Below are 23,918 nucleotides of genomic sequence, written 5' to 3' on the forward strand. Positions count from 1 at the left end.
TGACCCGGCGTGACCCTTGACCTCTGCCCCAAGTTGCCACTAACCCTAAGATAGTCCCGCCCCCTCTTAGACTCCCACCCCACCCAACGTGCGCTACGGACTGGGGGAGGGGCCCGCGCGTGCGCGCCTGGAGGTGAAGCGAGCCGGCTGCGCGCACCGCCCGGGGGCTCCCGCCAGAGCCCAAACCCACGCACACAAGGGTCGCAAGCTGGGAAGTCTCTCATCCCTACCCGTCAGGGAGCCCCCCACCACCAGACCGCGAAGGGCTGACAAGGGAGGGTTCGTGCCGCCAGGTCCTGGTTACTGACTGGATATGGTGGGCGCGCGCCCCGACTCCTCGTCCCACGCCCCCCTTCCTCTTCCCGCGCGCCCCGGGGGGGGGGGCTGGGGTTGGTGGGCGGGCAGGAGCGCACCTGGGTCCGTCCTCTCAGGGCTCGCTCGCTCGCTCAGGCACGCGTGCGCAGACGGGCGGGAGGGGAGAGGAGATGCGCCCGGGCCCTGTGCTGGCCGGCCTGGCCCCCCTCAGCCTGTCTCTATGGGCGCGCGCCGACAGCCTCGCGCACCGGCCCCGGGGCCCCGGCCGAAGGTGCGCGCGCAGCACCCCGGGAAGGTGGGAGGAGAGGCGGTGGCGGAAAGATGCGCGCGCAGTCACCCGTCAGGGGAGGGGGAACTGTGGAGCGTCCGCCATCTTGTCTCCCTCTCCTTACCTGCGTCCTCGGGGGCGTGCGCACCACCCCCCCTCCCGCCGAGGAGGGGGGAGGGCCCCCTCTTGGCTGCCGCCTTCGCGGCCTTTAAATTCCCCTGGGGCCCGCGGCTACTGCCACCGCCTTGCTTCCACTGCCTCCTCTCACGGCACAGAGATGCGGGCGGTGGGTGGGAAAAATGGAAGACGCTACTCTCAGCGAACCGCCGCCGCCGCTTCCGAGGCCCCACCAAAATGGCCGCCGCCGTCTCGGCCGCCACCACCACCACCAGCACCACCACCACAGCTCACTATCGCTACCGCCGGCGCGGCCCGTTCTCTCGCGAGAGACAGTAACTGGAGGTTGGGGGAACGGGGAGGCTCGCGTGAAGCGTAGGGCGCTGCCTGAAGCGCAAAGCAGGCTGGGTGATGTAGTCCCTTTGGAGACTCCGCGCTTGCCCCGCGGCAGAGCGTCTTTATCCTCCACCAGAGCAAGTGTCAGTGGAGCTGCATTGCGGCTGCCAATTCAGACCAGTCCTCCGTTTTTTAATAGATCACCCAGAGAGCTGAAGCAATTTGTCAGGTACTTTCAGCAAGTTAGCAGTAGAGCCTGGGCCTCTGGATTCCCCACAGCAGTCTGCTTACATAGCTGCTTCGTTTTACACAAGGGTGTGATTCCCGATAGCTCCCAAGCACCTATATGCCATTTGTTGGCCAACTTTCTAGGGTAAGAACTCCTCTGAGATGCCCTCACCCCAGAATAGAATAATAACAGTTACCTTCTACTGAGACCACTTTGTGCACTAATTCTTTTAATCCCGACAAGCTTCGTTTTACAAATGAATTGAAGCTCATAGATTAACCAGTGACAGAGCCCAAAGCCTGGATTCATAGCCAAACAGTCTAAATCACAAGGATACACACACAAAATTTACCAAGTAAAGCCCACCCTGGGAGCCAGGTTAGGAAGCCCCGATAAAGTTCTCATTCAGCTCCTCTTCATCCACTCAGTTTAGTTCTTACCTATTTTACTCAGAGGGTGCATCCTTCTCTCAGTATCACTGATTTGAAGATCTGTTTTTCTTAGAGCAAAGATCAGAGATTGAAAACTCAAAACGTGTTCCCGTGAATCTAACATAACGTATGTTAATTATACTTCAATAAGAAAATAAATGTAAAAAAAGAAAAAAACTCGAATACCTAAAAGAGCCAGGAAGGTAATATAAGTAAAGTGAAGAGGGTCAGGTGAGGAATGTGAGGGACTGGAGACAATATGCTCTGTCCCGCAAGAACAGCCACTGTTCAAACCACTCTTCCAGTGGTCACCCTGCAGGCCAAAATACATCTAAGGGTCAAATTCAGCCACAGGTTCCCCGTTTGCTACCTCTGGCTTATGCTGGAGCCTCAAGTCATATGGAAGCACCCAGGACAGATTGTTTGAAAATGTGGATGAACGCCCATCCATTTAGGCCCAGTTCAGCCTTTTTTTTTCCCCCCATACCAAGGTTACATATTTCTGAGACCCTATCATAGAACCATACTGAGCTCCCAAGAGATCTCACATCTCTTGTCCTTCCCATAAACCTTTTCATGCTTTTTCAGTTATTCTTCCTTCAAAATAAAGCTCGAGGGTGACAACCCCCAGGTGATCTCATTTGACCACACGTAGGCTGGTTTTCATACTATTGGCTCCAATAGCCCCCTGGGTTTCAGAAAGCACTGATTGCATCATATCTGGATTCATGGTCTGTCCACCCCACCCCAAAAAGTATTATTAACCCCTTGAGGATAGGAACATGGTTTATACATGAAAATCCACTAAGCCAGTCTCAGATTATTCAGGAGATTTATTAGTGTGAACTGCTTGTGTTATAATACTTGGTTAAAAACAAAAATAACTGGTATTGGATTCTTGAGAGCTCAAACTGAAAATAAACCCCAAATCTCTCTTCTACTTCCATGACTATCGCCGTTGAGCCAGCCACCATCATCTCTTGTTTGGATTGCCCCTGACTGGGTTTCCCACATCCATTCCTGTTTCCCTTTACTCCATTCTCCACATAGCAACTGGAGTGACCTTTACATAGAAATCAGATCATGTTGCTCTCACACTTACGACCCCCAAATGGCATCTTAATTCATTTAAATGAAACCCCATTGTGTATCGTGACTTAAAGTCTCCACAGGGCAGACATGTTGAGCTGAAGAAGCCAGACACAAGAGAACATATGATCCCATTTACATAAAGTTCAAGAGCAGGTAGAACTAATTGATGGCGTTAAAAATAAAAATAATAACCTTTGAGAGAGAAGGATTTTACCTGGGAAGAGCCACAAGGGGGATACTAGAAATGTGTATCAGGAGTCGGTAAACTATGGCTTAGAGGACAAGTCTTGTACAGCACCCGTTTTAGTACAGTCTGCAAGCTAAGAATGCTAACAAGTCTAAGAATGGTTTTTACACTTACAAATGGTTGAGTAAAAACCAAAAGAAGAAAGAAAACTCTTGTGACACATGAAAAGTAAATGTAAATCAAATTTCAGCATTTGTAACTAAAGATTTATTGAAATTCCACCATACCTGTTGATTAACATGGCGCCTATGGCTGCTTTCCTATGGTACTACATACAATACTAGAGCCGAGTAGTTGCAACAAAGGCCCAGGTCCACAAAGCCTAAACTATTTTCTGTCTGGTGCTTCACCAAAAATGTCTGCTGACCGCCATTCTCTATCTTGATCTGGACGAGGTCATTTTCATGGGTATATACGGATATAAACACTCACTGCGCTGTGTACTTAAATGTGTATACTTTGTGTACCTCAAAGCAAAGATTTTTACTTAAATTTTTAAAATAAATGTCCTACAGGATATGACCCATGAGTACTTTTTTTTTATTATTTCATTTATCCCTTGTTCGCTATACTGAAGCCACCATACCCTTCTCCAAACCATCTATCAAGTTCATTTCTGCTTCCAGAGCCTTCATTTTTGTTGTTTCCTCTGTTTTTTCCTCATGGCTAGCTCTCCCTTTTCATGAAGGTCTCAGTTCAAATGTTGCCTCCCCAGAGAAGTTCCTTGACATTAAAGAACCCTTTCGCTGCCAGTCACTCCCTATTCCTTGCTTTCTTCACAACACTTACTTGAAATTACTAATTTATTTGTATGCTTGTTTATTGTATGCTCCCCTCGGCTCTAAAAGATAAGCTCCCTGAGAGCAGGGACATTGTCACAGGGATTACAGTACTCTAGATAATTACTGAATGATGAAAACCATTTCAAACAACCCTGTGAAAAGGAGATTGTTCCATTTGACAAATGAAATTTCAGTTGAATGAAAAGTGAGTGATGAAGACTGAATATTGGCAAGATGTCCATTCTTCCCGACTTGATCTATAGATTCCATGCAATCCAAGTAAAAATCCCAGCAAGTTATTTTATGAATATCAACAAACTGATTCAGAAGTTTATACTGAGAGGCAGAAGAGCCAGAATAGCCAAGATATTATTGAAGGAGAACAAAATTGGAAGACTGATACTACCTGACTTCAAGACTTACTGTAAAGCTGCAGTAATCAAGACAGTATGATATTGGCAAAAGAATAGACAAAGAGGTCAATGGAACAAATAGGCCAATAGAGAGCCCAGAAGTAGACCCACATTGATATGGTCAACTGATCTTGACAAAGGAGCAAAGGTAATACAATGGAGCAAAAATACTCTTTTCAACAAGTGGAGCTAGAACAACTGGGCATGCACAAGCAAAAATATTAATCTAGACACAGACCTTACACCCTTCACAAAAATTAACTCAAAATGGATCGCAGACCTAAATGTAAAGAACAAAACTGTGTAAAACCTAGAAGACAACATAGGAGAAAATCAGATGACCTTGACTGTGATATTGATGCCCTTTTATTTATTTTTTTTTAAGATTTTATTTATTTATTCAACAGAGACAGAGACAGCCAGCGAGAGAGGGAACACAAGCAGGGGGAGTGGGAGAGGAAGAAACAGGCTCATAGCGGAGGAGCCTGATGTGGGGCTCGATCCCATAACGCCGGGATCACGCCCTGAGCCGAAGGCAGACGCTTAACCACTGTGCCACCCAGGCGCCCCTGATGCCCTTTTAGAAACAATACCAAAAGGATGATCCATATAAGAAATAATTAGTAATCTGCATTTCATTAATATTAAAAACTTCTCTGTGAAAGACAATGTGAAGAGAATGAGAAGACAAGCCACAGATCGGGAGAGAACATTTACAAAAGGCATCTGATAAAGGACTGTTATTCAAAATATTCAAAGAATTCTTAAAACTCAATAAGAAAACGACCTGATTAAAAAATGGGCCAAAGACCTTAGCAAACACCTCCCCAAAGAAGACATACAGATGGCAAATGAACCAATGAAAAGATGTTCCATATCATCTGTCATCAGGGAAATGCCAATTAAAACAACAATGAGATGCCACTACACATCTATTAGAACGACCAAAATTCGGAATACTGACAACACTAAATGCCAACGAGGATGTGGAACAATGGGAACTCTCATTCATTGCTCGTGGCAATGGTACAGCCTCCTTGGAAAATGGTTTGGTGGTTTCTTAACAAAAGTAAACATACTCTTGGGGCGCCTGGGTAGCTCAGGGCGTGATCCTGGTGTTCCGGGATCGAGTCCCACAGCGGGCTCCTCCGCTGGGAGCCTGCTTCTTCCTCTCCCACTCCCCTGCTTGTGTTCCCTCTTTTGCTGGCTGTCTCTCTGTCAAATAAATAAATCTTTTTTTTAAAAAAAGTAAACATACTCTTACCATACAGTCCAGCTATCACACTCCTTTTAATTCCCAAAGGAGTTAAAAAAAAAAAAACTTGTATCCACACGAAAACCTGCAAGTGCATGTTTACAGCAGTTTTATTCATAATTGCCAGAACCTTGGAGCAACCAAGGTGGCCTTCAGTAGGTGAATGGATAAACCGTGATACATCCAGACAGTGGAATATTATTCAGCACTAAAAAGAAGTGAGCTATTGAGCCACAAAGAAACAGAGGAGGGGCACCTGGTTGGCTCAGTTAGTTAAGCATTCAACTCTTGAGTTTGGCTCAGGTCACAACCTCAGGGTTGTGAGATCAAGCCCCGCATTTGGCTCTGCACTGGGCATGGAGCCTGCCCCTCCTCCCCCCATTCCCTCTCTAAAAAAAGAAAGAGAGAGAGAGAGAAACATGGAAACTTAAATGCACAGTGAAAGCAGCCAATCTGAAAAGGCTACCTACTGTATTGTTTCAACTGTACAACATTCTGAAAAACGCAAAACTATGGGGACTAAAAAGATCAGTGGTTGCCAGGGGTCAGTGAGGGAGGGATGAATAGGAGGAGAGGACAGAGGATTTTTAGGGCAGAAAATACTGTCTATGATACTCTTTTTTTTTTAAAAAAGATTTTATTTATTTATTTGACAGAGGTAGAGACAGCCAGCGATAGAGGGAACACAAGCAGGGGGAGTGGGAGAGGAAGAAGCAGGCTCATAGCGGAGGAGCCTGATGTGGGGCTCGATCCTAGAACGCCGGGATCACGCCCTGAGCCGAAGGCAGACGCTTAACCGCTGTGCCACCCAGGCGCCCCTGTCTATGATACTCTTAACGGTAGATACATGTCATCATACATTTGTTTAAACCCATAAAATATACAATACCAACAGTTGACTATAATGTAAATCATGGACTCTGGGTGATTAGACTGTGTCAATGTAGGTTCATCAGTTGTAACAAATGTCCACTATCGTGAAGGATGTTGGTAATAGACTTTGCATGTGTGGGCACCGGGTGTATATAAGAAATCTCTGTACCTTCGCCTCGATGCCGTGAATGTAATATTGCTCTAAAAAATAGCCTTGATTTTTAAAAAGTGAATGATCCCCATCTTTTTTAGACCCTCTTCACGTCACCTTCAGAAGACAGGAAGCCAGGCCAGAGTCCGAATGGGTTGGACCTAGCCTTGGGCTGCTAATTCCTTGCTATGTCATCTTAAGAAGCATCTCACTTCTCTGAGCCTCACTTTTCTCACGTGTATATAAGGGAGATAGAGTTGCTAGGGGCGCCTGGGTGGCACAGCGGTTAAGCGTCTGCCTTCGGCTCAGGGCGTGATCCCGGCATTATGGGATCGAGCCCCACGTCAGGCTCCTCTGCTGTGAGCCTGCTTCTTCCTCTCCCACTCCCCCTGGCTTGTGTTCCCTCTCTCGCTGGCTGTCTCTATCTCTGTCAAATAAATAAATAAAATCTTTAAAAAAAAAAAAGGGAGATAGAGTTGCTGATGCAAAATTGCTTTGAAAGTTCTAAAGAACCACCTAAATAGAGGGGTGTACTTTGACCCATATTTCAGAGTCAAACTCATGACTCTTCAGGTCAAGTTTGCTTTTCAGATATGCTTTACAGACTGTTTTAATGTTCTGAGTGTTATTAGTACTTTAGGCAGAAGAATGAAAGCTCCCGCTTGCCATAGGCCCCACCATTCCTAATTGTCTCATACTGGGTGACTTCACGCATATGTCCTATCTGGCTCCTGAGGGGTAGTTGAATCTGTGACTTCTTGTTCCTATATTTGGGTGGTAGTGGGTGTGCTCTCCTGACCAGCGTTTCCGCTGCCCACTGAGTAGCAGGCCCTGTACTGGGTTAAATGGGAGAGACAGGAGAGAAGATGACACAGTCTCTACTCTCAAGAATTTAGTTTCATTGGGGGTGATCTGTGAGCTTGGTGAAAACGAGGGCAGTGTTTTAATGTCACAAGAGAAGGTGGTCAAGGGTCAGATCAGATCCAGTGGGTATCGGAGAGGGCTTCAGATGTCATTTGAGCCTGACCTTGAAAAATGTAGGCATGAAGGGTGGGCAATTCAGGAAGATGACGCAGCCACAACAAGGCTGAGGGTTGTGGGGATAGTGACTAGATCAGCTTATCTTCTTTATGAGGGAGCAGATTGAGATAGATAAGTCACCTGCAACCAGGCGGCCAAAGGTCCAGCATTCCAGGCTCGGTAGTGGGATGAGTTTGGAGGTGACAGGGAGCTACTGAATGTTGTTGAGGAGGGATGGGCATGGTCCAGGCTCCACTAGAGGCTGGAAATAGAGAAGCTAGGGCAGATACCCCGTTGTAATGGGGACTGTTGGCCAGGAGGTGGCAGTGGAGTCAGAGGGAGAGACGCTGCGGAGGCAGCGTTAGCAGAACTTGGCAGACAGCTGATCGCTAGTGATAACGATCCTCTGAACAGCCATTCTTCTTGCCTTCTGTGAAGCCTTTCCCAGTCTCCTCCTACCTCCTACCTCCCCGGACGCCCCTTCTCAGTCTCCCTCACAGGCCACGTCTCCTGGACCCGTCCATCAGTTGTAAGCATTCCTCCAGACTCTTTCCTCAATTGCCTTCTCTCGTCCAACACATGCGCGAGGGCAGAGGCAGATACCCTGAAGCTAAGGAAGTTTAAGCTTCTGGAACCCTTCCTTTACAGGGACCCTCCATTGCTAGAAGTATCTGAGGGTTATGGAACAGTCTAGATGAAGTAGAGAAGCCCGTCTGCAACCAGAAAGCATTTGCATGTCAGCTTTTCTGGTAATTTGCCTAAAGAGATCTCAGAAGAAAAAGGCATTTTGTCATGATTTCATTGCGCATTCCAATTACCGTCTCTTAAGCCAAGTATTTTCCCGGCTCGGAACTTGTGTTCCCATCTGCCTGACTCCTGGATTCCTCCAGGCCTCCCAGTTGAACCACAAAATCCGCTCTGAGGAGATGGCATCACCATCCCCCCAGTTGCTTAAACTAGAAACGAAGACATCACCCTCCCTTTCCCTCATGTCCCACATTCGGCCACCAAGTCTTGTCCATTACATCTTAAAGATGTCTATAGTCTTGGGGCAGCTGGGTGGCTCAATAGGTTGGGCATCTGCCTTCAACTCGGGTCATGATCCCAAGATCCTGGGACGGAGCCCCGTCAGGCTCTCTGTTCCCTCTCCCTCTCACCCTCCCCCTGCTGGTGCTCCCTCTCTCTCTCTCTCAAATAACTAAATAAAATCTTTTAAAAAGAGTTTTAGAATATAACATATTTCGCTATTCTTACTTTTTAAAGATTTTATTTAGTTATTTGACACGAACAGGGGGAGCAGCAGGCAGAGGGAGAGGGAGAAGCAGGCTCCCCGCAGAGCAGAGAGCCCAATGGGGCTCGATCTCAGGACCCTGGGATCATGACCTGAGCCGAAGGCAGATGCTTACTTAACTGAGCCACCCAGGTGCCCCAATATTTCTATATTCTATTTCTCTCCAGCCCCACACTTGATCCTTAGTCTTTGATGACTCAAAACCAGGGACAGTGCCAAGAACTGGCTTGTTGGGACTGCTGGGACTTGAGTCGCCCTTCCTCACTACCACTACTCCACTGCCTCCCCACTCCATTCTTTGATATGGACAATTGGCTCTTTTCTCAGTGTTGTGTAAAGTGCGATGCAAATGAAGCTTCAGGCTGTCGAGTCCTCTAGCCCCCGGCTCTCTATCAGCCAGCCAGCTGCTCCTAACCCTCCTAGCAAATCAAAGTTCTAGAACTCAGGCCATCCGCACCGACCTCCTAATTGGTCTTCCTGCGGCCAGTCTCTCTCCCCCTCCCCAAAGTCCCAGCTCTTTCGGAGGTTCCATTCCAATGGGGTTTCATATGAGAACAAGCATAAAAGAGTGTGATAGAGGGCGCCTGCGTGGCTCAGTTGGTTAAGCGTCTGCCTTCAGCTCAGGTCATGATCCCAGGGTCCTGGTCCAGGATCTCTTGCTGGCCCTCAGACTAAGTTATATCTCCTGAAAAATTCTGTGCTTTGTTGCCTCTCAACACTTTAACACCAGGAATAATTATTTGAGTTCCTGAAGACTCATGGTAAGGGGAGGGGTCACGTCTATCTTGTTAATTTCTGTGTAGGAGTCTATACCCATTGCTGGGGAGTGACAGACACATACTAAATATTCAGGAGATCGGGGTCGGGTGACGTTTGCATGTGTGTATAATGGTAATAACCCGTAGATGTTAAGTTCACTCAAAAACTGTAATAATGACAAACACCAAACACCAGCCTATGTTCTCACGTGGATTAACTCATTTAATGTCCCCGATAACCCAACTAAAGTAGATTCGCATCCCCGTTTTACAGATGGTAGAAAGGACGGTTAAGTAACTTGCCCCAAGCAACACAGCTGGAAAGCAAGCAGTCAGGGGCTTGAACCCAGAGAGACTGACTCACGGCAGTGCCCTTAGCTTCTGGGCAGGACAGCCTGTCAGATCCAGGTCTGAGAAGTGCCAGGCATGATCCTAGGCACCAGGGAGATAATATTGGAAAAACAAACCGGTAAAACACTTTAAGTTCCAGCTTTTATCAAGCTTACATTCCTGGTGAGGGAAGACAAAGAACAAGCACACTAAGCAAGTGAAAGTATAAAATAATGACGGGTAATGTGTGTCAGGGAAAAATAAAGCAGGGTTGGGGCCGGGGAGGTGCTGTTTTAGGCAAGGTGGCCTGGCAAGGCCTCTCTGGTGTGGCGACATCTGAACAGAGAATGTTCGGGGGAGAGAGCATTCTAAGCAGAGGTAAATAAGTATAAAGATTCAGAGGCTGGCCCAGCTTATCCTAACAGGAAACAACCAGGAGGCCCAGGGGGCTGCAGGGGGCTGGGGAACAGTTGGCAATGAGGTCTGAGAGGAGGGCCAGGCCTGGATTTGGCAGGGCTCTAAGCTCAGGAGTTTAGATGGGATTCTAAGTGCAGCAGGAGGACTGTGAGCAGAGGCTGGTGCTGAGAATGGACTGTAGGGGTGAGACCCAGGGGCAGTTGCTGCAGTCTAGGTGAGAGGAGTAGAACGGGAACCTGGGGGTAGGGTTGCCAGATTTAGCAAATAGCTCTTCCGGGGGACCTCTGAGAGAAGCCTCCGGAAGGCAGCTGTCGAGTGGCTGAGGTCCCAGGAGGCTAGGAGAGGGTGGGGAGCTGCTAGAACCCCACTCTCCTCTCTAGGAGGACTGGGAACTTTTGAGAATACAGCCAAAACAACGCAGGGACTTTACGGGTGGAACCCAGCACATCTTAAGCAAGCACACCAATCAAAACATCCCTGACCTTCAAAGAAGGAAACTAAAATCATGATGCCCAGTTCTGGGAAGAGTGTGGGAAGACGGAAACTCACATGCAGCTATAGGGGGAGTGTAGATGGACACAGGATTTTTTTGGATTTTTAAGAAGATTTTATTTATTCAAGAGAGAGAGCGCACACAAATGAGGGTGGCAGAGGGAGAGGGAGAAGCAGACTCCCTACTGAGCTGGGAGCCCGATGCAGCGTGGGGCTCGCAGGGCTTGATCCCAAGACCCTGGGATCACAACCTGAGCCGAATGCTTAACCGACTGAGCCACCCAGGTGCTCCTATGATCTGGATTTTTTAGAAGATTGTTTCATAAAATGAAAAAAAAGTTGTAAATTTAAAATATATCCTTTGTCTCAGACATTCCACTTTTAGAAACTTATTCTAAAGAATGAATCAGAAAAATGAGCAAACGCGCATGTGTGAAGATGTTCATTATTTATAAAAGCAAAACAATTTGGACATGCCATGGAAGTTTTCACAACAGAAAAATGGACCAAGAAACAGCAGTTGGGAGACGAGGAAACTCAAATGTCCAATACATGTATTGAAAAGATTGTCACCCTCATAAATCATCAGGGAAATGTGAAAGTGGTAACAAGCATTTCACAGAGCAAAGAGGACTTCACCCGTATCGGTAAAGTTGCATTTATTTTGACAATTCTGCATCCTAACAAAGCGTCTTGGCGTGTAGGTCATACACAGGTTTTGTTAAACTTTTCTTATTTTTTTAAACTTAGAAACAGCTTTTTAAAATTTTATTTATTTATTTGTCAAAGAGAGAGAGAGAGCACAAGAAGGGGGAGCGGCAGGCAGAGGGATAAGCAGCCTCCGCAAAGAGCAAGGAGCCTGACCAGGGGATTCGATTCCAGAACCCTGGGATCATGACCTGAGCCGAAGGCAGATGCTTAACCGACTGAGCCACCCAGGCACCCCTAAAATAGATTTTTTATTACAGCAGTAATAAGTGTTTGCTCTTTATAAAAAATAAAATCCAGTATTAAATATAAACCAGAAAGTATGTCCTTTCCTTCACCTTTTCAATTCCACTCCCCAGAAGTAACCGGTGTTAATAGTTGTTTGCATTTGCTAGGAACTTTCCATGGGTATGTGTGTCTTCTATGCCTGAAAATGATGTCACACTCTATATATGGTTCTACATTTTGTCTTTTTACACTTAATATATGTGTAACATCTTTCCAGGTTAACACATACAGACTTAACTCTTACTTTTAAATAGCCGCTAAATACTCATGTGTGTGTGTAGACCATGGTGCATAGCTAATTTTGTATTCTGCTGTGATGGCAACCTTGTACACTTATCTCTTGAGCTGTACAAGTGAATCTATAAATTCTTTTTTTTTTTTTAAAGTAATCCCTATGCCCATAGTAGGGCTCGAACTCATGACCCTGAGATCAAGAGTATCACGCTCTACTGACTAAGCCAGCCAGACGCCCTGTAAAGAAAATTCTTAAAGTGGAGGAGACTTGCTGGGTCAGAATACGTGCATTTAAGATTTCCAAAGACACTACTAAATGTTGCCCTCCAAAGTAGCTTCACTGATTTCTGCCACCAACAGGGTATGAAGGGTGCCTGTTTGCCCCTCCCTCGTCAATACCACTAATTAGCAAGCTCTTAAAACATCTGCCATAAAAAAGCTTCGTTTTTATTTTAATTTTTTTTGACACACCTCTTGCTGAAAAGGTAGTCTATGCACAACGTAAAACAAAATAAAACAAAAATTCCAACAGTACACCAGGGATAAAGTAAAAAGAAACTCTCCCTCTCCATGACCTCCCATCCCACCCAATCCCGGATTACCTTGTGAAAGACTGTTCTATGTAAAACATTTTATATGTATGGATAATGGATCTTTCCCCCACTAATTTTTTTACGCAAGTAGTTGCATCTGGTACATGCTTATTATTATTTTTTTTAAAGAAAGGACGTCAGGTAGAAAGAATTGGATTAATTAAAACCCATAACCTGTGACACATTGTTACTTTCTGTTCACGGCCCTCTTTTATTTATTTATATACTTGTTTTATGTTTTTATTTGTTCATTTATTTATATATTTACATTTTTTTGAGAGAGGGAGAGTGTGTGTACAAGCAGGGGTGAGAGAAGGGGCAGAGGAGAGAGACTCCCAAGCAGGCTCCACGCTCAGCACGGAACCCGATGCAGGGCTTGATCTCACGACCCTGAGGTCATGACCTGAGCCAAAGTCAAGAGTCGGGCGCTTAACTGACTGAGCCACCCAGGCGCCCCTATATATTTACTTATTAATATTAAGATCATTGACAATAATTCACCTCTATCCTAGTCAAGTTGCTCCTCCCCCTCTACAAACCAGGAAGCCACTATCTTGAATTTTGTGTTTATTCTTTCCTTGCCTTTAATTTTGTGGCTTTGTCCTCGATGTGATGATGAAACAATATGTTGTTCAGTTGTAGTGTTTCTGGATTTTAGGAAAAGGGTATCATGGTGTAAGTAGTCCTTGGCTTCCTGTTTTTGTTTTGTTTTCTTTTTTTTTTTTTTACAGTCAGTATTACAGTAATAAAAATCATCCCTGGGGCGCCTGGGTGGCTCAGTTGATTAAGCGACTGACTCCTGATTTCAGCTGAGGTCACAATCTCAGGGTCGAGAGATCAAGCCCTGCATCAGGCTCCACGCTCAGCATGGAGTCTGCTTGAGATTTTCTCCCTCTCCTGCTGCCCCTCCCCCTGTATGCGCACGTTCTCGCTCTCGCTCTCGCTCTCAAATAATAAATAAGTTTAAAAAAATCATCCATACAGGGGCGCCTGGGTGGCACAGCGGTTAAGCGTCTGCCTTCGGCTCAGGGTGTGATCCTGGCGTTATGGGATCGAGCCCCACATCAGGCTCCACCATGGGAAGCCTGCTTCTTCCTCTCCCACTCCCCCTGCTCGTGTTCCCTCTCTCACTGGCTGTCTCTATCTCTGTCAAATAAATAAATAAAATCTTTTTTAAAAAATCATCCATACAGTTATGTGTGGCTGTGGTTCATTCAAATTTCACTCTGTAATATTTCATTTGGTCAATGTACCCTCATGTATTTATCCATTCTCCTGTTGAAGGGCAGTTGGCGTTCTTGCTGTTGTTGTTGGGTTTTTTGTTTGTTTGTTTGCCATTTATTCACTGTTGTTATGAATATTCATATACACGTCTCCTGGAACACACATGCAAGACTTGCTCCTGGATTTTTGCCCAAGAGGGGAACTGCCAGGTTTTAAGGTACGCGAGTGTACAATTTTACAAGAAAATGGTACATTGCTTTCCCAAATGGCTGTGGATATACATTCCCGCCAGCTATGGACAGGAGAGACCCATTGCTCTTCTCCAGCATTTAGTGTTAAACCTGACTTCTTAACTGTCACCACAGACTGCATATAAATCGGTACGACAGCTCGTCGTGATCTTGATTTGTGTTTCCCTGATTACTGGTGATGTCGATCATCGATCCCTTCGTGAGATTTTCAGCCACGTTTCCTTTTCTTTTACATGCATTTTCAAGTCTTTTACCCATTTTTTTTTTACTGGTTTATTGTCCTTTATTGATTTGCAGAAGCTGTTTAAAGTATCTCGAGAAGTATCCTTGGATGGTTATATGTGTTTGCACGTTTCTTCTGCAAATGTGTAGCTTATCATTTCATTTTCTTTTCTTATATGTTAAAATATATAATCCATGTATTAATATTTTCTTTTATGATTAGTCTTTTCTGTTTTGTTTAATTAAGAGATTCTTTGTGGGGGGGCGCCTGGGTGGCACAGCAGTTAAGCGTCTGCCTTCGGCTCAGGGCGTGATCCCGGAGTTCTGGGTTCGAGCCCCACATCAGGCTCCTCCACTATGAGCCTGCTTCTTCCTCTCCCACTCCCCCTGCTTGTGTTCCCTCTCGCTGGCTGTCTCTATCTCTGTCGAATAAATAAATAAAATCTTTAAAAAAAAAGAGAGAGATTCTTTGTGGGGCCCCTGGCTGGCTGAGTCGGTGGAGCGTGTGACTCTTGATCTCAGGGTTGTAAGTTTGAGCCCCATGTTGGGTGTAGAGATTACTTAAAAATAAAATCTTTAAGGGGCGCCTGGGTGGCTCAGTCGTTAAGCGTCTGCCTTTGGCTCAGGGCGTGATCCCGGCGTTCTGGGATCGAGCCCCACAACAGGCTCCTCCACTATGAGCCTGCTTCTTCCTCTCCCACTCCCCTTGCTTGGGTTCCCTCCCTCGATGGCTGTCTCTATCTCTGTCAAATAAATAAATAAAATTAAAAAATAAAATAAAATCTTTAAGGGGCGTCTGGGTGGCTCAGTCGGTTGAACGTCTGACTCTTGATTTCCGCTCAGGTCGTGATCGCAGGGTCGTAGGATCAAGCCCTGCATCAGGCTCTGTGCTAAGCGTGGAGCCTGGCTTGAGATTCTCTCTCCTTCTCCCTCTGCCCCTCCCTGCTCACACTCTCTCCCTCTGTAAAAATAAATAAATAAATAAAATTTTAAAAATTTAAAAAATAAAACCTTTAAAATAAGTAAATAAATACAATATTTAAAAAGAGAGAGATTCTTTGTTACCCCAAGTCCAGAAAGAAATTCCTTTAGATTTCCTTCTAAACGTTTTAAAGTTTTGCTTTTGATAATTAAGTTCTTACATCTGGAGCTGGGTTTTGTGGATAGTGTGAGGCAATGATCTAACTTTATTTTTTCCCATATGGATGACAATTTTTGTTATAGTTCTACTTATCAAACAGTCCCTCCTTTGATGTGTTCTACCACCCCTGTCATTTATCAGAACTTTTTATATTCCTGAGCTGGTTTTGGTGATTCCTTCTTTTTTTTTTTTTAGATTTTATTTATTTATCTGAGAGAGAGAGAGTAGAGCGAGAAAGAGGGAGAGCATGAAGGGGTGAAGGGCAGAGGGAGAAGCAGACTCCCTACTGAGCAGGGAGCTGAACATGGGCTCGATCCCAGGACCCTGGGATCATGAGGGTCCTGGGATCATGACCTGAGCCGAAGGCAGACGCTTAACTGACTGAGCCATCCATGCCCCCATATATATATATTAAAAATTTCCTTATTTAAATAATCTCTATACCCGACATGGGGCTCAAACTCACGACCCCGACATCACGAGGCACGTGCTCTTCCGACGGAGCCAGCCAGGCGCCCCCTCCCTATATATTTTTTTAATTGACTTGTTGAGTTTCATTTTAAAAAATCCTGTTGTAAGTTTTATTAGCATTGTATTGACTCTTACCGACCAATTTGGAGAAAACTGTATCTTTACAACCCGGATACTTCCTCTCCATGAACATGAGATATCTCCGCTTACTTATGAATAATAAATCTTGCAGATTAGCCCAGATTTTCATGTTAGGATCTACCTTCTATTTTAAAAAGCCGTATTGGTCCAGTCATTGTGTGAATGTCAAACGATGTATTTAATCTGTCTCCTATTTTGGACACTGGAATTGTTTTCATTCTCTAGGTTCTAGAAACAATATTTTAGTGGATACACTTTAGTGAATATCTTCACATATATGAAAAACAGTTGGGTTTTTTTATTGGTATCTCTCTATGGCTTACCTAACCGGCCTGTTCTGTACCCAGCTTGATGGCTCTAGGTGTCCTCATTCCTTACTCCTCACCATGTTCCTCCCCCATGTCTTCCCCAGGAGACTGACAGCGGCTCCGTGATCCCCAAAGGGGGTGGTCCGCGTCCTCCTGAAGTTAAGGGTGAGCTGGTGGCGGTTTGGGGCAAAATAAACTGATTGAAAAATTGCTTCGTTTCTAACTGGCCCCAGGCCCTGCATACACATTTCATCAAAGCCCGCCCCAGCCCAGCCCTGAGCGATTAGCATCCTTCAGCCTGAAACACTGTAAGGCCCCAGTTCACGCAGCGTTTTAGAGACCTCAACAGGCGGCCAACCTGGGGTTGTCCCGCAGCCTTGGGAAATGTTGATTGACCAGTAGAGCAGGGTGTGAGGATACCAACAAACACTTGTGAACCGATTTCTCTCCTTTTCAAAGTTTTAAACATTTCCACCGCAGGTGTCAACGAGCTCATTGTTTTGTTAATGAAAAGTCAACATTCATTTGCATCACCGAGGGCCTCTCCGCCTCATTCCCAGTGGGGCTCGGGAGGGCAGGAGCTGGTCTTAGGGAAAGAGTTAGAGACCGCAAGACCTGGTCTCTCCTCTGACCTCAGCACGGAACACAGGCGACACCTCGGTCCATAAATATTATTATCATTCAGAATATTTACAGAATAATCACCCTAATAGCAGCTATTTCCTGGGCAGCTGCCAGGCTCCAAGCACTATGGGAGGCCTTTTTCTTTTCCAGCAGCTTTTAATCCGTGAAGTCCTGTGAGGGCTGAGGCCTGGTCCCTTTCTGACAAGTAGGGTTCACTCTCAGACTCAGAGAGCTAACTAGCCTAAAATCACAAAGCAAGTAGGCTGCAAAGCAGGGATTCAAATTCGTATTTTGTACAACCCTAAATTCTGCCCGTCTTGAATTTTCCACTAAGTTCGAAAGCCCCTTTCATCTTCGTGCCTCATTGTACTTATGTACAAAATGGGCATAGTCATACCAGCCCCGCCCGTCTCTCTGTATAATTGTGAGAATAATTATACTCTTACTGTTGAATAGGCAGCCCAAGCAGGCAGAGCTGGAGGCAGGCTAATAATATTCGCAGTAATTCAAACTACTTTTAGAACACTGGTAATTCTCGCGATAATTCCACTGAGATAGGCTTTCTCATTATTCCCATTTTGCGGATGGACAACTAAGGTTGAGGAAGGTGAAGTCCTCTGCTCGAGGGTCATTGCCTACTCTGGACTTGATGGGTCCTGGAGAAAAGGTGGGAGGGGGTGAAAGAAGGCAAGAGAGGACTCCCTCCAAGACCCGGGGCCTCCCACCAACTCTGGGAGTTGGAAGGAATTGGGAAACTACCTCAGTCTTACCCACCACGTACCCACCAGAAATACCTCAGTCTTACTCACCACTGCCCCACAACAAAATGCCAGGAATATAGAAAATGCCCCGCAAGAGCTCCTCACAGTCTGTTCTTTGATCAGTAGCCGGCAACAGCCACACACGGCCCCTGGCTGATGCCCCAGCCCACCCAGCACATTCCCACCTCAGCGACCGGGCACTGCGGCTCCCTCTGCCTGGAGCGTTCTTCTCCCCAATTCTTTATTTTTGCATTTTCGATATTTCTTGTGATAATTAAAATGTATGTTTGCATAAAAGTTATACACAAGCGTGTTTTTTTTTAAGATTTTATTTATTTGATAAAGAAAGAGAACACAGGCAGGGGGAGCAGTAGCCAGAGGGAGGAGGAGAAGCAGGCTCCCCACTGAGCAAGGAGCCCGATGCAAGATGCAGGGCTCCATCCTAGGAGCCTGAGATCATGACCCAAAGGCAGATGTCTAACCAACCAAGCCATCCAGGTGCCCCAACATATGTGTTTTTTAAAATTGGAGAGGGTAGGGGCACCTAGCTGGCTCAGTTGGGGGAGTGTGTGACTCTTGATCTCGGGGTTGTAAGTTTGAGCCCCATGTTAGGTGTAGAGATTACTTAAAAATAAAATCTTTTTTAAAAAATGAATAAAAGTAGGGGCTCCTGGGTGGCTTAGTCGGTGAAGCATCTGCTTTCAGCTCAGGTCGTGCTCCCAGGGTCCTGGGATCGAGCCCCACCTCTGGCTCCCTGCGCAGTGGGGAGCCTGCTTCTCCCTCCCACTCTGATGCTCCCCCTGCTTGTGCTATCTCGTTCTCTCTGTCTAATAAGTGAATAAAAGTCTTTTTTAAAATGAATAAAAGTAGAGAGGGTAGAAACTGTCAGTGAAGGCAAAACCCTATCTCCACTCCCTAAAAGTTCCTGTTAAGAAAGTCCCAACGAGCTTTCTAGAAGTATTTTCTGTGTATGTGTACATACTTTTCTATTACAAATGGTAGTATGCTACACGCTCAGTTCCTCACCTTCATTTCCCACATCTGCAAATGCAGACACACCTCATTCTTCTTAACTTCTCCATGTTTACGCATTGATGACCCCACAAGTGTATTTAACAGATCCCTGTGGATAGACATCCGGGTTGTTTCCGATCTTTGTGCTATGATGAACGGGGTTTCTGGAAACGTCCCTTATTGTTTCTATTGTTGTTATTGAATTACAATTCATATATCATAAATTCCAACCCTTTAAAGTCTACAATTCAGGCAATTTTGATATATTCACAAGGTTGTGCAGCTATTACCATCTACCTAGTTGTGGGAACATTCTTGAACACACATATTTATGGCTTTGTATGAAGATGTCAGCAGGAGACGCTTCTAGAATGTGGTTGCTGAGCTTTGGGGAGATGATTCCTTCCAATGGGAAAAAAGGCGGGCTTCTTTGTCATCCTAGAGACTAGAGGGACTAGAGGCTTGGGATCCGCCAAATTGAGCCCATGACCATGGCAATGACTGTCCAGTCCCTCAGAGAAAATCAGGTGCATCAGAAACGTCACACATTGGACTTGCTTAAAGCAGGCCGGGCTCCTAAATGTTCCAGTTGAACAGGCTGATGATGGGAAATGCCCCCAGTGACACGTGTATGGTAATGTCTCAATTCCTAGATCGTGCTATTATATGGTCCTTTATTTTTTTTAAAAAAGATTTTATTTATTTATTTATTTGAGAGAGAGAGTGCGTGTGTGTGTGTGTGTGTGTGTGTACAGAGGGGGAGTGAAAGGGAGAAGCAGACTCCCCACTGAGCAGGGAGCCTGATGCAGGACTGGATCCCAGGACCCTGAGATCATGACCTGAGCCGAAGGCAGACGTTCAACCAACAGAGCCGCCCAGGCGCCCTGTATGGTGCTTTAAAAAGCTAAATTGGATAATGCCATTCCTCTGCTCCAAAACTCTCCAAAAAAGGAAATAAAATAAAAGGTATAGCCAAAGTAAACAAACTTTGCAATGGCTAGCACCTCACTCGGAGTAGAAGCCAAAGTCCTTATGAAGGCCTGCAAGGCCCTGCATGATCTGGTCTCCACTCACCTCTCAAACCTCATCTCCCAACCCCTCTGCCTCTCGCTGACTCTGCTCCAGCCACGCTGGCCCCCTGGCTGACCCCCCAGCTCACCCAGCATGTTCCCACCTCAGGGGCTTCGCACTGCTGCTCTCTCTGCCGAAAGCATGCCCCTCCCAGACGACTGCATGCTTCCTTTTCTCACTTTATTCCCATCTCTTCTCCCTTAGCATCGCTCAGAGAAACCCTCTTGAATCCATTTATAGAAAATAGCACGCCAGAACATTCTAGCCCATACCCTACTTTTTCTCCGTAACAGGTATCGCCAACCAACATGTATTTGTTCCTTTCCTCTCTGTCTACCCCCCTCTAGAATTTTAATCGCCCAGAGAAAAGTATCTTTGCCCTTTCTGGTCACTGTCACATTGCTAAATCAGAGTCTGATATACAATAGGTAAATAAATATTTGTTAATGGAAGAAATGAATGAGTAGCTTTCACTGAGGCACAAAACAAAAGTTATAAAAAATCCAAAGAGCCTGGGTGGCTCAGTCGGTTAAGCATCTGCCTTTGGCTCTCAGATCATGATCCCGGGGTTCTGAGATCGAGCCCCCCCATCAGGTTCCCTGCTCTGCAGGGAGCCTGCTTCTCCCTCTCGCTCTGTGTGTGCTTTCTCTCTTTCGCTCTCTCTCATATAAATAAATAAATCTCAAAAAACAAAATACCTAAAAACCAAAGAGCAGGGGAAGAGGGGAAGAGGTAGCCCTTTGAAAAGGCAAAACCTGGAAAACGAAAACATGAAGGATTTTTAACCTTCCAGCAAATGATGAGCTTCACTCCTAATAAAAGAAATGGAGATTCAAACTTCTTTGAGTCACCATCTTTCACCGGTGAGATTGGTGAAGATCAAAAAACTTGTTAGTTCTTCGTGTTAGCAAGGGTGTGGGCAAACAGGTCCTCCCTTACGTTGTTAGTGAGAGTGGAAATTGACAATTGGCACAAGGTTTGTGCAGGGCAATTTTGCAGCATTTAAATCTTGAAAGCATATACTCTTCGACTCAGCAATTCTCTGCCTAGAAATGTATCCTCCGGATTTACTGGCTCGGGTATCCAAAAGAGGTGGGTAGCCACTGCAGCACTCCTTGTTCTAGTAAAAGACTGGAAAGAACATAAAGGTCCACTCACGGAGAGTGGTTAAATACATTATGGTATAGCCTTACAAAGGAATGCTATAACCCGCAAGAGATAGTTACTTGAGAAAAACAGCATACAGAACAGCCTGTACTATATGTAAAATATTTGTTTGAAAGAAGAAAGAAAGAGTTGTTCTGGAGAAATAAACAAGAAATCAATATGGTATCTCATGTTGGTATCTCATGAAAGCTGAAATGGAGCAAGGCTGGAGTGATGGGGGAAGGAAGGAGACTTTTTACTCTACCTTCTTTTTAAAAATTTTTAAAAATTTAAATAAAATGTTTTAAAAAGTAAAAAAAAATTAAAAAATCATGTTTTATTTAAGTAATCTCTACACCCAACGTGGGTCTCAAACTCATACCCCAAGATCAAGAGTGCATGCTCTTTTGACTGAACCAGCCAGGCACCGCTAGTCTACCTTCTTTTATAAGCTACAAACTTTTTATGTCAATTACACTGGCGGTTTTTAACTTTTAAGAACAGATAATACATGCACATGAGACAAAAACGGAAAGATACAAAAGGATAAACAGTAAAAAAAAAAAGTCAGCATCTGCTAAACAAAACAAAACAAAACACAAAAAAAAACAAAAACAAAAAAACAACAAAAACCCACAATGAAAGGGACACAGGAGCCAACTGAAAACTGGGGAGCCATAAATAAAATAGTCCTGGGGTATAACCTAAAGTAGAAAAGAAATACCCATGAATCCATCATAATATAAATAAATGATTGAATAAATAAATAAAGGTAGAGGAGACAACTTTCCCATACAGAATTCCAAGTAATTGAAGTAGATACTCCGCCCCCAAGGAGGCGGAGCATAATTTCCCAACTCCCACAGTCTAGGCTGCAGAGTGAGTTCCTTCCAAAGAGCAGAATATGCAAAGAAGGGGGAAAGAGTAAGTGGAGGCTGGCCGGCACTGCCTTAGCCGCATGAGCGTGATTCGTGTTCGAGGTGATGGAAACAGCACTTAACCTCTGCTTCCTCCCCAAACCCATACATAACTCTAGTCTCATCCTAAGAAAAACACCATATGAATCCTAAATAAGGGATATTTTCTAAAATACATTTTCTAAAATCCTGAATAAGGGACATTTTCTAAAACACCATGAATCCTAAATAAGGGACATTTTCTAAAATACCAATACTCCTCAAAATTCAAGATCAGCAAAAACAAGGAAAGTCTAGAAAAGTCCTGGTCAAAAGAAGCCTACGGAGACAGGATGACTGAACGTAATATGGTGTCCTTGTGGGATCCTGAAACAGGCAAAGGACATTAGGTAGAACTAGGGAAGTCTGGGGGCACCTGGGTGGCAAAATCCATTAAGCATCCGACTCTTGGTTTTTGGCTCAGGTTATGATCTCAGGGTCGTGAGTTCGAGCCCTGTGTCAGGCTCCATGCTCAGTGTGGAATCTGCTTGAGGTTCTCTCTCCCTCTGCCCCTCCGGCTGGTGCACTCATTTCTCTCTCTCTCTCTCTCTCTCTCAAACAAATAAATCTTAAAAAAAAAACCAAGGAAATCTGAATAAAGTATGGACTTAAGACAATAATGCATCAATACTGATTGACTAATTGCAACAAATATGAGATGTTAGTAGTGTTAATACAGGAAACTGAGTTCGGGGCATACAGGAAGTCTCTGTACTCTCTTACTATCTTTACCAACTTTTTTTTACATCTAAAACTGTTTTAATAATAATCAAGTTTATTTTTTAATCTCCTCCCCCAGTGTGTACGTCTCCTTTCTTCTCCTAACTCCATACATCGTATAAAGTTCTCTGAACTTCAACCTACCCATTTTGAAATAGGGGACCTGTTTATAGTCCTTCCCACTGCAATCAGTAACAACACTCACGGGTGCCTGGGTGGCTCAGTCGTTAAGCGTCTGCCTTCAGCTCAGGGCGTGATCCCAGAGTCCTGGGATCGAGCCCCGCATCGGGCTCCTCTGCTGGGAGCCTGCTGCTTCCTCTCCCACTCCCCCTGCTTGTGTTCCCTCTCTCTCTGGCTGTCTTTCTTTCTGTCAAATAAATAAATAAAATCTTTAAAAAAAAGTAACAACACTCATTTGGTGAATGTCCACTGTGTACTCAATTCCATGCTCAGTACCCTCTACCTGCGTTACTCCACGTACCTGTCACAATGAATCTGTGGGCTGGGATCGTCATTTTCTTTCGAAAGAGGAAACAGGCTAAAGACCAAAGTCACAGAGCTGGTTGGTGGAGGCCAAACTCAAGCTCTGATCTGTCTGATGAGGAAGGCTCTAAACCTGTGTTCTTCACTGGCTCAGGCTCCTTCTTCCCCTAGATAGATGCTCCTCTCCTCAAAGTCTGTTTTGAAAAATGCGCCTGCCCAAAAAACTGCAGGTAAGTAAGCCGTTCTCCTTAATTGAGCTTCAAGATCTGCTTCTTAGAATTTCAAATCAGAAAAACATTACCGAGGGGCGCCTGGGTGGCTCAGTCGGTGAAGCGTCTGCCTTCGGCTCAGGTCATGATCCCGGAGTCCTGGGATCGAATCCCACATCGGGCTCCCTGTTCAGGGGGGATCCTTCTTCTCCGTCTCCCTTGGCCTCCGCTCTCCATGCTTGTGCTCTCTCTCTCTCTGTCAAATAAATACATTACAATCTTTTTAAAAAAGATTAAAACTCTTTTTAAGATCTTTTTTAAAAAAGATTTTTATGTATTTATTTGAGAGAGTGCACGTGCACAAACGAGGCGGGGAGGGGCAGAGGGAGAAGGAGAAGCAGACTTCCTGCTAAGCAGTGAGCCAGACATGGGGCTCGATCCCAGGACCCTGGGACCATGACCTGAGCTGAAGGCAGATGCTTCACCGACTGAGCCACCCAGGTGCCCCATAAATAAAATCTTAAAAAAAATAAAGT

The 23,918-nt window shown here is 45.3% G+C and overlaps 2 protein-coding genes across 6 annotated transcripts in view; one reads left to right on the top strand and one right to left on the bottom strand.

Moving 5' to 3' along the window:
* Positions 1 to 871, bottom strand: part of SRCAP (Snf2 related CREBBP activator protein) — a 31,899-nt gene extending 31,028 nt beyond the window's left edge. Inside the window, exon 1 of one of the 5 annotated variants that reach the window (XM_019805457.2) lies at positions 708 to 871. The gene's annotated coding sequence lies outside the window, so the exon portion shown is untranslated. Of the gene's footprint in view, positions 1 to 230; positions 250 to 413; positions 624 to 707 lie in introns of those variants that run through there. The other 4 variants (XM_002924764.4, XM_019805458.2, XM_034670104.1 and 1 more) reach the window with 4 other exon arrangements.
* On the top strand, positions 826 to 3,399 carry LOC105240003. The gene is given in 4 exon segments (XM_034670113.1): positions 826 to 984; positions 987 to 1,033; positions 1,036 to 1,380; positions 1,383 to 3,399. Coding segments are annotated over 4 exon segments (585 nt in total). The 5' UTR covers positions 826 to 860; the 3' UTR covers positions 1,452 to 3,399.
* Positions 3,400 to 23,918: the final 20,519 nt, after the last annotated feature.

The sequence above is a fragment of the Ailuropoda melanoleuca genome, chromosome 10 (genome assembly GCF_002007445.2).
Source record: "Ailuropoda melanoleuca isolate Jingjing chromosome 10, ASM200744v2, whole genome shotgun sequence".
Taxonomy (NCBI): Eukaryota; Metazoa; Chordata; class Mammalia; order Carnivora; family Ursidae; genus Ailuropoda; species Ailuropoda melanoleuca.